Raw genomic sequence first — 19,304 nt, 5'->3', positions numbered from 1 at the left:
CCGGCGGCTAGCTGAGCGCCGGCCGTGTTCTCTATGTGCCTCTCACTGCCCCCACCTGTCACTTCCTCTGCTCTCTCTCCCTCTGTTCCCGGCGGCGCCAATTTCAAATGTAACTGTGTTAATGCCGCTGTCACACTGACAGCGGCATTAACCCCTCCTGAGCCTGCTCCGTATGGAGCAGGGGTCGGCCACTATGTGTAGCAGACCCCTGCTGCCGGAGTCTCTCTGATAATAGGGTCTGGCTCAGCCAGACTCTGTTATCAGGGAAATGATTTATGTGGCATGTGGAGCTGCACAGAGGAGAGCGGGATGTCGGGGAGAGGAGGAGGACGGAGGAGAAGGCTGATGTGAGGAGGCTGAAGAGGGAGAGCGGGGGTCGGAGGACTGAGAAGGCTGGAGGTGAGGAGGCTGAAGAGGGAGAGCTGGAGCAGGCTGAAGAGGGAGACCGGGGGTCGGGGAGAGGAGGACGGAGAAGGCTGGAGGTGAGTAGGAGATGCGGCCACTCCATCTGGCTGCACTGTGAGGTGGGGGCCGCAGGACTGTGAGGAGGAGCGGCTGAAGCCCTCAGATAACTCCCGGGGAAGACATGTGAGGTCTCCCAAGCTCTGACGGGGGAGGGGGCTGTAACCTGCAGATAACCCTGCCGCCCAAATCCAGGTCACCATGCCCTGAAAAGGGAAAAGTGCAACTACAACCCTCATGATCCCAATAACTGAAGTGTGTGTTACATGACTACAGCCCCCACCATCCCCCTTGTAGCTGCAGTGTGTGTTACATGACTACAGCCCCCACCATGCCCCTGGTAGCTGAAGTGTGTTACATGACTACACCCCCCACCATCCCCCTTTTAGCTGAAGTGTGTTACATGACTACAGCCCCCACCATCCCCCTGGTAGCTGAAGTGTGTGCTACATGACTACAGCCCCCACCATCCCCCTGGTAGCTGAAGTGTGTGTGTTTCATGACTACAGCCCCCACCATCCCCCTGGTAGTTGAAGTGCGTGTTACATGACTACAGTCCCCACCATCCCCCTGGTAACCGAAGTGTGTGTGCTACATGACTACAGCCCCCACCACCCCCCTGGTTGCTGAAGTGCATGTTACACGACTACAGTCATTACCATCCCCCTGGTAGCTGAAGTGTGTGCTACATGACTACAGCCCTTACCATCCCCCCGGTAGCTGAAGTGTGTGTTACATTACTACAGCCCCCACGATCCCCCTGGTTGCTCAAATGTGTGTTACATGACTACAGCCCCCACCATCCTCCTGGTAGCTGAGGTGCGTGTTACATGACTACAGCCCCCATCACCCCCTCCGGTAGCTGAAGTGTGTGTTACATTACTACAGTCCCCACCATCCCCCTGGTAGCTGAAGTGTGTTACATGACTACAGCCCCCACCATTCCCCTGGTAGCTGAAGTGTGTGCTACATAACTACAGCCCCCACCATCCCCCTGGTAGCTGAAGTGTGTGTTACATGACTACAGCCCCCACCATCCCCCTGGTAGCTGAAGTGTGTGTTACATGACTACAGCCCCCACCACCCCCCTGGTAGCTGAAGTGTGTGCTACATGACTACAGCCCCCACCATCCCCCTGGTAGCTGAAGTGTGTGCTACATGACTACAACCCCCACCATCCCCCTGGTAGCTGAAGTGTGTGTTACATGACTACAACCTCCACATCCCCAAATAGCTGAAGTGTATTACATGACTTCAATCCCCATCATCCCCCTGATAGTTGAAGTGTGCGTTACATGACTACAACTCCCATTGTCCCCACATAGCTGGAGTGTTATTGTCCTTACTATAAAATTATCACCTTGCTGATCACGCACGGTAAACAGAGCAAGTGCAAAAACCCACCAAGTTCAGTATCACATAAAAACATGGCACTAAATAAAACTACAGATCGTGGCACAAAAAAATCATAGCCATACAGGCTAAAAGATGACAAAGTGTTAGGAGTGTGAGTAGGGCAATTTGTAAGCACATTTTAAATAATGAAAACTTTATTTTTAAAGTAATAAAATTAAAGGAACTTAAATTGGTTTGTACTGACCTGACAGTCAGGGTGGGGGGGGGGGGCATTTCTATTCTTGTGTTTTTTTTTATATAATTTATTCAGTATCGAATTGGTATCGAGCATTGAAAAAAAAAAAAGTTGGTATTGGTATCGAACTCAAAATTTTGATATCGTGACATCACTAATTTCCTCAGAGTGTCACTTATATGTGTAGTTAAGGGCTTACCTTGTGGCTATGTTACCACTACGTATAAACAATGACCGTTATTTGGCACTCAAAAGAATGGCCGTTGTTTTAAACGAAACATTATATTTGCTTTCTTTTCATAAAAAGTACAGTGTGTGAATGTGTTGAGGTGTGATGAAGGTGCTGCAATGTATTCATACAATAAAGGCAGGCCTGCAACCAATTTCTGGCTAGCATCTTTCACCCTATACACAGTCATAGAGAATATTGTAAAGGGGGAGCCTGCATCCCTTAAATACAGTACACTGTAAATCCGACATCAAAACATGATCACACCGAGATTAATCACTAAAATCACTGCAAACAAGTTTCCTTTAAGAGATAGGTTGAGCTTTTCATAGGGAGACCACTATCATTTTATGTAAGTTTAATAAAGTATACTAAATCAAAATTGTGGTTGTGGTCATGGACAAGCACTGGTAATAGGCAAGAGCGATGTTGGACATAGTTACATTAGGCTACATGAGAAATATGAATTATTATGCACAAGAAATGTCAGACAAGTTGGATTGGAAGCAGAGATCATGAAACAGAATCTCCAAACAGAACATCAGTACCATGATACCAGCAATGGGCAGAACATCAGGAACATACACGGTATGGGAAAGACAGGAGAATAGGAACCAGGATAGATAATAACTGACTAGCCAAAAAGCTTAAATAGCCTCCTATGCCATAGATCTGTGCTTCTTAAACTTTTTCTTTTGGCACCTCACCCAACATAGCAAAGTAAAGCCTGGGTGTCACCAAACTGACCAAGAGGATAACGGGGTCTCACCATCTGTGGTGGAAGTTCATGCAATTATAAAAACTATTGCTCAGTCTACCCTTCATTTGTATCCTCAACTCTGTATGACCTTAAAGCGACTCTGTACCCACAATCTGACCCCACCCCAAACCACTTGTAACTTTGGATAGCTGCTTTTAATCCAAGATCTGTCCTGGGGTCCGTTCTGCAGGTGATGCAGTTATTGTCCTAAAAAACATACTTTTAAACTTGAAGCCCGTGAAAAACGGGAGCACCACCCCTCCGTCCCTCATCCCCACTCTCTCCATCATTAGGAATGCTACTGAAACATTTTCTCCATGCTGAACATTGCAGGTCCTTAACAATCCAGCCCATGTGTCGGGCTGCCACAGGTGGGGAATAGGAGGCAATCTGCCTGGAGCATTCCTAATGATGAGGAGGGCGGGGGGGGGGAGAAGGGACAGAGAGGTTTTGCAAAGTTAGGGCACAGATACTCCCGTTTGGCACGGGCTTCAAGTTTAAAAGTATTTTTTTAGGACAATAACTGCATCACCTGCCGAACGGACCCCAGGACAGATCTTGGATTAAAAGCAGCTATCCGAAGGTACAAGTGGTTTTGGGGGGGGTCAGATTGTGGGTACAGAGTCGCTTTAAAGGGAGCACAAAATTATTCAATAATGTTGCTAAACCAGAGATGGTTGCAGCCAGGGAAAGGACTTTGCAGCTTATGGTCACTGTTGTGTAAAGTGCCTCCCCAGCTGTGCCTTGCCAGGAACTAGGGGCAGCTTCACCAGGTACTAGAGGGCGCCTCACAGTTTGAAGAGCACTGCCACGGATGACCCTTTAACAACTTAAGGAAACCGTTTTTTGCGTTTTTGTTTTTTCGTTTTCATCTTTCAAGAGCCATAGCACTTTTATTTTTGAACTAACAGAGATGATTGGGGTCTTAAAGGGGTACTCCGGCAGGGGGCTATTTTGGGATCTGGCCGGGGAGGAGGTGGCTGAGGGAACGAACGTCCACTCACCTCCCCGGTTCCAGCGGCGGGTCCCGTATCGCAGCGTTTCGATCCCTGGCGCCCGGCCACTTCCTGGTGTCTGATGCAGGCTCAAGATGTGTCGTCTCAAGTCCGTCAGTGACAGAGGTGGGATCTGAGCTGACTTTTTGCGCCACACTCTCTAGTTTTCATTGGTACCATATTCGTGTAGATGGGAGATTTGATCACCCTTTAATATTTTTTCTGATATATAATGTAACAAAAGCAATTTTGTTACTTTTTTCGTTAACGCCGTTCACCGTTCAGGAACACTGTAATATTTTATTAGATCAGACAATTGCGCGTGCTACGATATATAATGTGTTTATTTATTTATTTTTAGGCGTTTTTAAAATATAAAATAGGAAAAGGGGGATTTAAACTTTTATTTTGGAAGGGGCTATGCCGTGTTTTAGAAAACTTTTTTGTTTCGCACTTTTTAAGTTTCTCTAGGGGACTATCACTTTAATTTATTGCATTGCATACAAAATGCTAGCATAGCACTGATTAGTGTTATCTGCGATCCTCACATAGAGTCTGTAGTCTGTAGCAGACTCTATAAGAGTAATCCAGACATAGAAAAGATACATGGAGACACTCACTGTTAAAAAGACTTCTTCATTCTTATGAAACCATTAAAAATTGCAAAGTGTGCAGCAGTTAGCATGGACACCAGTCAGTTTCTGAAAGGTGTGACAGGCATTTCTCTCTTGCATGTGTTGCACCTTTCAGTAATTGACTGGCGTCCACGCCAACTGCTGCGCACTCTGCAAGTTTTTAATGGTTTCATAAGAATGAAGAAGACTTTTTAACGGTGAGTGCCTCCATGTATCTTTTCTATGTCTGGATTATTTGTATATGCAAACTACATTACTTTGGATGAGCACCCCGTCATTTTCTCCGCTATATATTTGTGATTGTTGGCACTATCAGATAGGAGGTTGCCAGTTTGCTTTCTCTTCCATTTTTTTTTGTTGAAAGACTCTATAAGAGGATCACAGAGCTAACTGCCCAGAGGAAGGTAAGAGACCTCAAGCAGTCAGTTAAATTCAGGCATTGAAAGGGTTAATAGCGTGTGGCCGTGCGATTGAGAGTCCGGCTTCTGATAGCAGCTGGTCCTTACTCTCTTTGAAGTGAGCTCAGGTCTTGAGCTTGTTTCATAGAGCCTCCAGACCTACTGGCGTACCAGTACATCATGGGCCCTTAAGTGACAGGCTCCCATGATGTACCGATACGTTGGAATAAGCAGGGGTTAATAGGTTTCTGGGAATGAAGGACAGAAGGGTTTAATCACACAAATAATATAATACATTAAAGAGTACCTGTCATTAGAAAAAAAATTTGACATGTCACATAGACAAAAATTTTCATTGGTCGGGATCTGTGTGGGAGATGTCCACGTTCTCTCCTGATTCTGTAGGACTGGATGGAGATTACCCCCTATTTAAGATGGCTACTATACATTACATGCATACAGAACTAGGGGAACCTACTCTTTTACCTCTCTTTAGTAAACCCTCAAAAGTGGCAGTAGCATGGAGGATATTATAGACCTTTACTTGAGCAGTCTAAGCTATGATTCCAGAACTGTGGTGAGTGACAGATTTTTGAAGCCAAAGCCAGGAACAGACCATAAACAGGGAACAGGTCATAAAGGAAAGACTGAGATTTCTGCTTTTTTTAAACCCATCCCTGGCTTTGGCTTCCAAAATCAGTCAGAAAAATCTGCCTGTGTAAACGCACCATAAGGCCACCCATTTCCATACATCTATATGGGCAGTGTAATCCATACACCTATTCATACCCATATACTCCATAGACTTATACGGCGCCATCACTCTGGTATAAGGATTCCCTTTGGGGATGACCGTACAGGAAGAGGAGAAGAAGAGGAGAAAGAGGCATTTTTCTTGGATAAGATGAATTATAAAGTTTATTACATTATTTCTAACTAGTTTTAAATTATAAGATACACACTGAGCAAAGACAAAGCTTTGAGAAAATACTGGCTGGTTCCTAGCAGTTACCAGATAGCTGAGAATGGCACTTCAGCTGGAACGCAGAGGTTGTGTGTTTAAAAGCGTGAAGGGAAATGTGACAGAAGGAGCACATGTTAAAGGTACGCTATATATACTGTATATATATATATATATATATATATATATCACTAGCACAGGTTAAACCTTTATATTGTAGCTGTGATGAAGCCTCAACGAAATGTGCTAATAATGCACAACAATATCACAGACTTAAATGCTGAAAATATCTCAAGACAAAAAAAAAAGACTATATTCATTACCTACACAGACACTTTGTATGTGTCATACTGACAAATCTGATTAATCTTTGAATCTATTTTCGTATAGGCAATTCCTCTGCAGTCCGCTAAGAAAAAACGATTCACTTTAATACAATATTATATGTAAAATTAAATTTTCATAAGCTTCTCTGAACCCACAATTGAATTCTTCAAAAATGAAATTACAGAGTACAGAATGTTCCTACATCACACAATGAGTGAACTGTAACAAACAATACACTTGCAGTTCAAGAACACTTGATGCAGAAAACAATGTTTCCAAAACGCTTTGCACAATAATTACACTTGTGACTGATCTGGATTTCTCCTAAACAAATAATATCATAATGCAATGAAATGGAATTAGACCGTTGATGTTCAGAAGGGACCTATGGAGTGTTAGTAATAGAAAGTATTGTTGTTCTGCACCGTACAGATAGATTTACATGTTCTATATTTAGGTTGCAGAACAAAAATATTAAGATCTTAAACTACTATTTCTGAACTAGAAAGTCCAATTACACCCCCCCCCCCCCCAAAAAAAAAAAAAATCCCTGATAGCCACAACTTTAAGGCTCCGTTCACATGGAGCAAAACTGGCAGAATTCTCCGTTGCGGAATCCCGCCAGCCTCCCAAAATGTCCATTCTTTAGAGCGGAAAGAGGAGGCGCGTGAGCCTCCCATAGACTGTCATTATGACAGGGAGGCTGGTGGGATTCCACGGCAAACAATTCTGCCAGTTTTTCTCAGTGTGAACGGAGCCTAAGGGTTTATTCCCACGTTCCATAAAACAAGGTCAGCAAGGATGGGTAAGCCCTGCAGTGAAGTCTTTGCCAGTGTGGCATCATGTATCAATATCATGCCTGGTGCAGGGAAAGTGCTTGAATATTTGCGGCACTGTAATAACTCAGCCGCACAACTGCTTTATTATAGTGCCAAGAATATTCAAATAATTAGGGTATGTTCACACTGAGCAAATCAGGCAGAATTCCAAAGCTGAACTTTCCGCCGCGGAATCTCGCCGTGCTCAGTGTGTCATTGCCCGTCTATGGGAAGGCGCGTGCTCCTCTGCTGCCGCGTCTCTCCATTTAGAAAAGTAACATGTCACTTCTTTGAGCGGAGAGGGGAGGAATCGGACGCGCGCACGCCCTCTCATTCACTCACTGTAGGATACTGAGCACAGCGGGATTCCACGTCGGAGAGCTCCGTTGCAGAATTTGGTCGTATTTGCTCAGTGTGAACATACCCTTTCCCAGCACCCGGCATGATATTGATTCATAATGCTGTGAGGGGAAAGACTCTGCGACAGCGCTTCCCCATCCGTGCTTTCCATGTTTCATGAAATATGGGAAAAAGATTATGGTATAGGTTAGGGATGAATAACAGCATGCATGCAGTCAACATGTGCCTGGTGTATGTGGCCCCCAAGAGAAGGCAAATTCATCTGGTGCAGGAACTGGCAATGACATTCTCTCCAGGCAAATGCTCCTGGCAGTAGCGGGGCTTCCAAATGTACCCTGCACAGTATTGTATTTACAGTGATGAGAAAGTGAGTTTAGTGCTCTCACTGCTGTTATAAATCCCCTCCGCTGTACACAACTACTTACCATTCTCTCCATTTTAGGGAATAGGACCAGAGTTGTACTGTTTGCCAGTAGTACACACACAGGAATTCTTTCCCCTTACTTTTCTGGCATGCTGGGGGGTGGACTGGCTTTTCAAAGTGTAATGTGAGCAGAAATGAAAGACACAGCTGCAGTATGGCAAGGGAGAAGCTACCCTAAGGACTGAACTGCCGTTGCTTCTGCTGCTGCAATACAAAAGGAGGGATGATCGCACTGCAGCACTGTTATCATTCAGCAAGCTGGTATTTACACAAAGGATTCATTATGAGTGGTAAGAGAAGAGAGAGAACCTTGATTTACCTTTCAGAGACAAGTGAATCCAAAGCAGGCATATCTCAGCTTGTTGATGTATAGACCAGGTTTTTTCAGGCTCTCTTTCCCTTTCTGTCTCTTACATAGATCAGCAGCTAAGAACCAGTCCTGCTTTCTAAAGTTCTGTCCTGTTCTAGCTGCCTAGCTGTAACTAAAGATGGAATTCCCTTAACAATAGACCGACTAATTCCTTTCTGTATAGAGAATGGCTATCTGGTGTCTGCTTTAATGTTTAGCATGTACTCAAAAGGGCCAAATTGATCAACCGCAAGGCTTTTGAGTACAAACTATGTGCTTTTGGGTTTGAGGTATAGGTATGGTAATGGCAGGGTCTTGAAAATTAGGCCGACTCAGCAGGCCACACTGTTGTATAGTGATAACGCAAATTTTTTTTTTTTAACAGATATATGTGAATACATGACTATCGCACAGCATAGTTTAGGTAACAGGACCCAATATATATGCCCTTTGGGACAAATGTTTTTTGTGTACTTTCACAATAATTACATTGAGGAACGTTATACGCTTGTCATATGGATTGAGGGAAGACATGAATACTGCAGTCACAAAACCCTGTGCAAATTATTTAATGACTAACCTGATTTGGAGCCATGTCAGCATTGGTGTCGTACCACCTCCAAACACCCAGACAGTGAAGAACACAACCATCAGCGTTGTGGTGAACATCATCTGTTTGGGCTGAGAGTCTGTATCTCGAATAGCTAGTGCAAAAGCTATAGCACCACGTAAACCTGGGGAAAGAAATTATGTAGGATAAATTAGAATGAAATCAAAATGAGACTGTACATGATGAAAATGGAAACAGATTTCAAACTAATAAATAAATTTAAAGGAAAACTAATAACACGGATTTGTCTATACAGTATCTATGCTGCTAACACAAGCATCGCACTTTTAGTGCTGTTCGGTGATCGGGTGTCTTTGCAAAAAATATCTTCATTTTGCAGTGACAGTGTCTAAGAGAGAGCAGGTCTGATGCAGACAGTGTCATCACAAAATAAAGTTTTATTTAAATATTCACAGCAACTGATCCTATTCCTATTCAGAACTTGTGAAACTCCAAGAAGGTGAATGGTGCTGCTTTGTTTGCTCTATGGACTTGTGTTTTTTACTGGCTAAGCACTTCATCTATTGTCTTTCTAGTCTGTTGTACAACCCAAAGACTCAGAATGTGTCCACCTGAGGGTCTGTCTCCTATTGCTGTTGTATCTTAAGGAATGCCACAATACTGACGATTACAAATTATGCATGTTTAAATTACTTCTGTTATTCTGTATTCAAGCCTTCCAGTACTTACCCGATGCTGTATGTCCCAGATGAAGTTATGTACAGTGGTACCTTGGTTTAAGAGTAACTTGGATTGAGAGCGTTTTGCAAGAAGAGCTCACAGTTTTTCAAAATTGTAACTTGGTTTAAGAGCTCTGCATTGGGTAAGGAGCTCCTTGTACTGAGTGCGACGGGGAGTGGGGAAGAGTATGGTCTGCATAGGTGGTCTACAGCACTGTACTCTGACCCAGGAAGTCCCTAGACAGAGAGTGCTGCTATACTGTGCCCACATATGCCCTGCTCATTCCTTCATACTCCCTGCAGTCTCTGTGAGTCATTGTGTTTCCCATACTCTCCATTTCTGCTATAATGTCCCTGCACTTACACTCAGCCTTCACACTGTTGTACAGAGAAGTTTCTGTCACTGTCCTCCTGCACAGCTCTGTGAATCTCACTTCCTGATTGGTCCATACACCATCTCCACCTGCTGATTGCTATATTGTACAGTAACTTATAATATGACATATTCAGCTTTTTAAATGTTTGCTTCATTTGTTTTACCTGTTGTTTAGAATTATTTTGGGGGTTTGGAACCAATTGTCTGCATTTCCATGATTTCTTCCATGGGAAAATTTGCTTTGGTTTAAGAGTGGTTTGGATTACAAGCACGGTCCCGGAACGAATTATGCTCGTAATCCAAGGCACCACTGTATTTCCATTCCATTACACGGTTCTTTGTTGCTACCTCTGTCCATGTCAGGAACTGTCCAGAACAGGAGAGGTTTGACCTGGGAATTTGCTCTTGCTCTAGACAGTTCTTTACATTGGTAGAGATGGAAGCAGGGTACAATGTGTAAGATTGGAACTACATGACTTCCTCCAGGGCATAAGGCAGCTGATAAGTACTGGAGTACTTTCTGCCACCAGTTGAATTTAATTTTTTTTTTTTTATCCCCCTAAGTATCCCTTTAAATGTCAAGCAAATCAGAGAAAACAAATCACAGAAAACTACCATTTATTCGGAAATATTCCAGGGATGGAGATAGGACCGAATTGTTATGTCTAGGCCTGTTGCATAATCTCTTCATTATGAGTAAATCATTTTATCCGAAGCCCATGTACAGCTGACATGATGCAGAACAATCTTACAGAGCACCGGCATCCGGTTACTATTATTATTTTAATTTCATACTAGGAAATAATGAGCGATGTCTCCAACACTGTATTTCCCTGATTCATTACCAGTTGCTTTGTCTCTTCTTTAGTAGGTGACACATTACAAGAAGGTAATGGAACAAACATTCACAATTCCTTCTCCCAAAGCCCAGCTAATGACCTATTCTTGACAGGCGGATGTGAATACTCGGCACACAATAGCCAGCCGCGGTACTGGCAGATAAATAGTCCCATAGGAGAAACAATCAGTAGGTAAATGCCATTACAGACAATGTACAGACTCTTATAATTACAAGCAGTACAACAAGCAGGTGGTTTATATATCAGTCAAGGCCCTAGTATATCATATAACCAAGTTATTTAACTAAATGCAAGATTTGTTGGTTTCCATATTTAACTTATTCACAGGCAGTAGGGACATGCTTTATCCATTTTCTTCCAGTTTATATATTGTCTTCCCGTACTACGATAATAATAATTCTTTTTTTTTAATAGGAACAACATATTTCAGAGTGCTCTAAATTCTAAATTTAAAAAAGAATCAGAATGTTTTTGGAATGTGGACATTCCCAAGGAACCCCTACTTCCACACCTGTTTTAAAGAAGCTTCTCAAACTTTTCCCGCAAGGGGTTTCCTTACTTTGAACGTGTTGCCTCATCAGCCATGGTCATAGGCCTAGCCAAAATTAAAAATATTGCTTGAAAGTTACTTTCATCTCGTAGATAGGCTATTTTTTTTTTGGGAGATCTGGAGAGATTTTCTGTGAGTATGAACATTCTCTCCTTATTCACAACCAGCCAAGCTGTGAAGATCCTCATATGTAGAGTTTAGTCTTAGTGGAGTGAAATCTCTTGAAGTAGATTTATAAGCCATATAAACCAAGCTACATATTCAGTTAATATGATAATTCTCACGAGTATTTGATCTGCAGAGTGCCAACAACTGATACCTGTACCGATTAGCTGTTCGGTGCCACACTACACAGTAATGTGTAACTGCAGTTCGGCTCCCGTTCAAGTGAATAGGAGCTGAGCTGAGCATTGCCACTGCTACACAATGAACAGACACAAACTTCATTCACTGTGTATTGCAGCACCAAACAGAGAATTACTTAGTAAAGCTTAAAATAGTTTCAAAGAATTCTAGTGTCAGAAGTCATTTGCCTGCACTTTGTTTCATTGAAAAAGAGTCTGGTGTGTTACACTAGGGATGCTAACATCACAACTAGCCATGTGACTTACACTATACACTACTGCCCCATACCATCTCTTGGAAACCCTCCTGGTCATCATAATAGGACTAAATTAGTTGTTGTCTTTGGGTACCAAGGAACCTCAGGGTTCTTAGGAAAAGTATTTGTGTCCTTTCCACGAGTGGAACAAACTACGAGGGCTAGATCTGTTTATCCCTTGCAGAAGAAATGGCCATTCTTTCCTTGATATAAAATCCAAGTGAATAAAGTAAAGAAACTCTGTATATAATAGATCTTCATTTTCCCTCTTATTAGTCTTCTTTCCTACCCCCCTTGGCCTCCACACTTTCCATTCCCTCTGAAAAACAACTTACTTCCATCTTCTGCTAACAAGACAGATTAGCAGCTAACTGAGGGACTAGGTTAAGTGCTGCTCATACAAGTCTAAAAAAAGTGGGCGAGAGGGAGATGAGAGGGGAAGTGAGTTGAGAAAGCCAGAAGCTGAAGATACTGCAAAGAGACTTTACAAGAGGTCACTGTTTGTATTAGCTCTCACCCCAGGGCTTGATTCACAGGTTAAACTGCTCATTACTGTTTTATGATGTCCTTCATGCTTTTGCCACTTCTTAGGGCATGTGTAAAGACTAAATAGTGCTGAATACCCTCATTTGTGTGTGGCTCCACCCACTAGCTCATGGAAATCTGAAAATCAGAAAAATAACCTGCAGAGCAGAAATCCTTTGAAAAATGGAATGTATAATAGGCTGAAATAGTGCTACTCCATCTGATCTCACACAGGGGTTATTATCGTAGGGTGCTCTCTGCTGCCCCCACTCTGTGTCAGGAACTACCCAGAGCAGGAGAGCTTTCTATAGGGATTTGACAGTATTCTGGACAGTTCCTGATATGAACAGTGGTGACAGCACTGTGTCAGACTGGGAATAATACACTACTTCCTGCAGGACATACATCAGCTGATAAGTACTGGAGGGTTTGAGTTTTATAAAGTAATTTACATTCCTGATTAGAATCTTTTTCTTCTTCAGAGTACCCCTTTAAAAGCTGGGTTCACACTATGTATATTTGAGGCTGTATTTGATCCTCATGTCAGGTCCTCATAGCAACCAAAACCAGGAGTGGATTGAAAACACAGAAAGGCCCTGTCCACACAATGTTGAAATTGAGTGGATGGCCGCCATATAACGGTAAATAACTTCCATTATTTCAACACAACAGCCGTTGTTTTAAAATAGCAGCACATATTTGCCATTAAATGACGGCCATCCACTCAATTACAACATTATGTGAACAGATCCTTTCTGTGTTTTCAATCCACTCCTTGTTTTGGTTGCTATACAGCCTCAAATATACGTAGTGTGAATATACGTAGTGTGAACATAGCCTAAAAAAGAATAATATGAAAATTTTCACTTTTCACTCCGCGGCTCTGCAGTTATATAACATCTCCTAATGCTGAACATTTCACAGACATTTCATTTCATAAGCAGTGGCTACCAGCTGTAAATGATATACTAGCATGTTTGCGAAGCAGAAAAAAATATCTCCTCTATTACTAGTCATCACCTGCATATCACCTAGAAGGTCAAGAAAAGTGCTGAAAGGTAAAATGGCTGCAAAATTGATTGTAAAACTGTAAAGTCATGTTAAATAGCCATCACTGTTGATGCACTCTGCGGTGTATGGCATTATTTAAAGAGCGAGAGAGAAGGTTGGGAAGGTTCTCCTGGCTGAGATTTGAATGTGACAAACAAAGAGCTTGAGAGGGAAACAAAGTGCAAGGCCAGACAGTGGAGAATGACAAGGGAATGCTAAGAGAAAATAATAGATGACTGCAGGTCTTTGATAAAGACAGATTTCAACCTTTTAAAGCCTTGAAAATAGCTGCCAGACACCAATGCAGATAAATGAAAAGGCAGATATCGGATGAGTTTGTGCAAAGTGCCTAAAAAGGCTTTAAAATGGTGGTGTACGCAACATTAAATATGAATAAGGATGATGAATAAAAGGGAGAAAAACAAGTCTGCGCATTTCATTAGCAATCTAACAGAGCAGCCAGTCATTTAGAGGAGGCTCTGTACGGACAGAAGGCAAAAGCAAGGGTCTCTGTACAGATTATTTCACGTATATTAAGAATTGTGTAATGGCTTTAGATTTTACGTCTCACATTACAACGAAATAGAATAACAAGTTAGATCTAATAGATAGATTTCAGGTTTTGTCAGATTTCATTGCATTTTATCACTCTGTCAATCATCAAAGGCCATTTTATGGGGAAGTGTTGATTTAGCTGGTAGTTCTATTTAATACAAGAAGACGACTTGCTAGAAATGACAAGACACTCTGAATAAGCAAGTCATTAAATCCTTATTATTGAGACAGTAAAGCCATAGAACTTCATGTGTTTATTTTAAAGGAATGTGAACTTTTTTCTCGTCTGTCAGTCTTCACTGTTTAATTTTACCAGTTCACATAAGGCTTTTACATGGGCTGATGGTCAGGTGACTGACTGTTCTGAGAAATATTACTCCTCGACGTACAGGTCGGGGGGGGGGGGACAAGATATTTTGGTGCCCTTGACAGATAAGGAAAATGGCGCCACTGCCCCTGAAAACACACACACACAAATCTCCTAGACAACAGACAAAATTTGGTGTTTTTAAATATTGTATACCCGTAAATAATAAAATAAATAATAAATAAAATTAGCTCAGAAATAATACCACTAATTTCATCACAATACATTTTAACATTATAAAGTTTCTGACATTCGGACATTGACTGAGAGAGAAGAACACGCCATTGTGTGCTGTTCTGTAGTCTATTATCTACAAGTACACCCAGATCCTTCTCCATCAGCGACTCTCCCAGAGTAACTCCCCCCAGGACATATGATGCATGCGGGTTTTTAGTACCCAGGTGCATAACTTTACATTTATCCACATTGAACCTCATTTGCCAAGTAGATACCCAAACACTCAATGGGGTAGATTTATCAAAGAGTGTAAAATATACACTGGTGTAAACTTCCCATAGCAATCAATCACAGCTCCGCTTTCATCTCTGGTTAATGAAAGCTGAGATGTGATTGGTTGCTGTGGATAGTTTTCACCAGTGTATATTTTACACCCTTTGATAAATGTCCCCCAATGTGTCTTAGTCAGCTCGTAACATCTTAACATCTTCCATAGACTGTATTGTACTACTAATGAACAAGTTAAACAGAAGAGGGCCCAGTACTGACCCTTGGGTTACACCACTTATAACCGGGGACCATTCAGAGTAGGAATCATTGGCCAACACTGCAGTTGCAAACTAAACTTTTTAAACCCATAGACCTTCATTTACACATGTGTCAAATGTTTTTTGCTAAATCCAGGTACACTATATCCACAGCTTTCCCCACTATCCAGGCTTCTACTCACCTCTTCATGAAAACATATTTGGTAGGTTTGACAACATCTGTCCTTAGTAAAACCATGCCGGTTATCACTATTATCCCCTATATATTCCTGTATACCCATATAAGCCCCTCAAATAGTTGCCCCACAATGGACGTTAAGCTTACTGGTCAATAGTTACCTGGGGAAGTCCTAGAGCCCTTTTTGAATATTGGCACTACATCTGCCCTATGCCATTTCTTCGGCACAATACCAGTCACCAAAGAATCACTAAATATTTCATACAGAGGTAGAGAAATTACAGAACTGAGTTCCCTAAGAACCATCAGGTCCTGGAGCTTTGCACTGACCCTGCCCACCTCACCTCCATCCTCTTCTTTTGTATATTCAGAGCTGAAGAACCCATTCTGACCTAGGATTTGTTTGCAACACTCTTATCCTCAGTTTGGTTTTACAGCTCAGTTCCATTAAAGTGAATGGAGCTGCATTGTAAAACAACACACAACACACAACCTGGGGACAGATTAACTTTCTGTCTGATTAACATTCTATAAAAGACTTTCTGTTCCTGTGTACTCTCTAGCCAGCAATTCAGCCAACTGTATCTCCCTCCCCCACTACACCTTTTAATTATTACCTTTTGCACATGGTGGGAAGAAAGATATAGTTTGCTGAATTCCAAGCTAGAGTGTACACAGTAACACAAGTCTGTTACAGGGTGTACACTAGACAGGAAGCTGGGAAAATGAAGACAATAAAGCAGCCAGTTGGCATCAGAAGCATCAGGAAAGCATGAAAGACTAAGGGAGTAAAAAACAAAACCCGAAAACCCTGCTGACAATGTTCTTCTTGTCTTCTTTTAAGTCAGACACCAAACAACCTCTTTACCATCTTATGACAGCTCATGACAAGTAGAGCAGGATTCCTCTGTGCCATCGGCGTACTTTGCATCGGCAGCAGAAAATCTTTTGTGACAGTGATTTTCCCTACAGAACAGTTCATGGAATCGAGAGGTGACCCCTGTTTTTTAAAGATGCGTGGTGAGATCTCTGGTCCTTTACTGTTATTCTATGGTACTCTACAGCTGAAATACAGATCTCTTAGAGTTTTGTATTACTGGGAATGGAATCACAACAAATATATCACTTACTTAATTGTCCGTCTTCATTACAGACATCTTGCAAATTGTAATTAGTTAGAACATTAAGATGCAGAAGTAATGTACTGGCTGGGCTTGAGCTTTCTGTAGGAACTTCTACATTTTTGACGTTATTATGCATATTTTACAAGTCTTTCAAGTTTAATTGAATAGAACATTAGGAGAAGCCAGTGACACGGCCATGGAATATAGAATGCTAGATCTGGCCGCTGACAGAAAGTCAAGAGACAGCATCTAGAAATTTCATGTCAAGAACAGGGACTCACTAAATATGAAATCTCTATTCATTATCATTATATATATATATATATATATATATATATATATATATATATATATATATATATAAAAAATCTTTTACCGCACTGGTGTTCATCAGTGAGTTTAAAAAGTATATGGACTTAACTCACTAACAAGTTTAATTGACTGTCTAGACAGTTGTATCATAGGTTGCTAGGACAATCTGTGTGGGTGGCATCAGAAATTACAAGATATTATAGTTATATAGTAAAGATTTATACAAAAAATCCTTTTTTTTAACAAAAATATCCAATGTCTCATCTAAACAACTCTTTCCATATGCTCTATTATAGAGTGAGGATGGCATAAAGGTGGACCCCTTGCTTTGAACCCCCTTGAGCAGGGATGGGCAATTAATTTTCAGCTGAGGCCACAAGACAAATTGAAATGGTTTTCAAGAGCCAGACTAATATACTGTACGTAACTCGGTTCTGGTGGGGACATCAGGTGGGAGTGTTTGCCAATTTTTCCCACCTTGTTATGTTCTACAAAATACTTTATTCAGTTACTCACAGGTGACCTCTTCTTTGATCAGAGGCATCATTTTACATTTTCCTCTCCATCTGGTCCAGGCATCCATGATCATTTTCACAATTCAAACTGTAGTAATTCTGTTGTTTCGTGTTATGCACAGTAAAATGAGTAGGTATGTGGGTTCCCCCAAAATAATAATAATAATAATATCCACTTCTATAACCCCCAAATAATAATAATGTCCCCTGCTGTGCCCCCCATATAGTAATAATGTCCTATGCTTTGCACCCCCACATAGTAATAATGCCTGCTGTGCTCCCATATAGTAATAATATCCCTTGCTGTTCCCCCATCAACAGTAATGCCTGCTGTTCACTCCCACATATTGAGAATGCTCCTGTTGTGCACCCCCACACAGTAATAATGCTCCCTGCTGTGACCCCATAGTTATAATGCCCCCTGCTATCTTGCACCCCACCACCCATAGTAATAATGATCCCCTCTTGTGAACAGACCCACAATCACCCATAGTAATAATGCTCTAGCTATTCAACCCCCACCCATAGCAATAATTCCCCAGCTTTATACAGCCCCCAACCAATAGTAATGATGACCCCCCATTGTGCTCCAGCATTAAAAAATAAATAAAAATAAACACATGATACTCACCTATTGCAGGAAAGCAGCAGCTCTTCTCTATCTTCTGTTTCCAGTATGTGAGCCGTGGGACAGAACCCTCCAGCTGGCATAATGACGTCATATCATTGCTCTGCTGGAGAGATCACGTCCCAGCTGCTCATAGGCTGCAGGCATGAAGTGTCAACAGCCTATGACAATAAATAGAGCAAAAGGATGCTGAAAGGTCTATTATGTTACTGATGTTAAGCCCACTTACACTGCAGTGTGCAGGCTGAACATTACAGTGGCGGCTTATCCGTAGAAGCTGTGCGGCCGCTTGGAGGAGGACCGGATGTGGTCTGCAGGCCTTATGATGCCCGAGTCTGCCCTAGAGAGTTGTTGCACCTTCTGCCTGGTGCACCTGACCTATCCATATGTTCCATATTCATTTAAATGCTCATTTATAATACTACTACATTGCAAAGGTCACGACAAAAGAAGCAGCTGACACATCTGTTATGGTCACTCTTCATAAAAGGGTTGTCCACTTTATTCCTAATATAATAGAATGTATGTCAATGATGCTACTCCCAAATTTTATGTGGCTGCAGATGGAGGGACATTTGATGAGATGTGGTTTGCATTTCTCAATAGTAACACACTGCACACAGAAAACTACAGTGGATGCAGTGGAGGAGGTTGAATGGCATATTTATTATGTGACCCTTTATATGCAGCCATTTTGTGGCTGTCCCATTGGCACTCTGCTGGTTTATAGACTTAAAGGGGTTATCCAGGATGCAGAAAAGGTTGCTCCCTGGCAAACCACCTACTCTTATTGGTCATCTTAGATGTATACCTTCCAAGAGGAGAGGGGGGTGGGTACATTTTGCAAGCATTACATGCAGATGAAGCCAGGACTGCATGCCGTGTTCAATAGATGTCCAATGTTACTGATGTTGCATCAAATTTGGATATTGCATGCAAAACTCACACTATCCACCCCCCCTTATGGTCATCTCAGAAGGCAAGAGGGGCGGATAGTGGAAGCTTTGCTTCAGGGGTTCCAGGGAGAAGAACAGGTAGAACCTTTTCATCTGGATGCTCTATTCACAAGTTATCGGGACAGTGAATATAATATCTAGGCAGAAAATTCTTTATTGAAATGGTTGGAATATTCACTATTTATCTAGAGGCTATATTCAATATTTGGCTGGACAGTGCATTCACTGTTTGTCTGGGTACTGCATGCACTAAGTTGTAAAATTACACTAAATTCAATAGTTTTCTGTGTGTAAAAGGAACTTCTACCACAAAACATTAATAACTTAGACATCAATATTAAAGAAGGTCTGTATCAGAGATGCAAAGATAGATGGCACTACCT

The 19,304-nt window shown here is 41.9% G+C and overlaps 1 protein-coding gene across 1 annotated transcript in view; it reads right to left on the bottom strand.

Moving 5' to 3' along the window:
• SLC9A9 (solute carrier family 9 member A9) overlaps window positions 1-19,304 on the bottom strand; it is a 540,762-nt gene that overhangs the window by 207,098 nt on the left and 314,360 nt on the right. Inside the window, exon 12 of the mRNA XM_069975404.1 lies at window positions 8,890-9,043. Within this exon, the coding sequence (XP_069831505.1) occupies window positions 8,890-9,043 (154 nt within the window). The remainder of the gene's footprint in view (window positions 1-8,889; window positions 9,044-19,304) is intronic.

This window comes from Dendropsophus ebraccatus, chromosome 6, assembly GCF_027789765.1.
Source record: "Dendropsophus ebraccatus isolate aDenEbr1 chromosome 6, aDenEbr1.pat, whole genome shotgun sequence".
Classification (NCBI taxonomy): Eukaryota; Metazoa; Chordata; class Amphibia; order Anura; family Hylidae; genus Dendropsophus; species Dendropsophus ebraccatus.
Note: the sequence above shows the minus strand (reverse complement) of the source record. Positions and strands in the feature narration are given on the sequence as shown.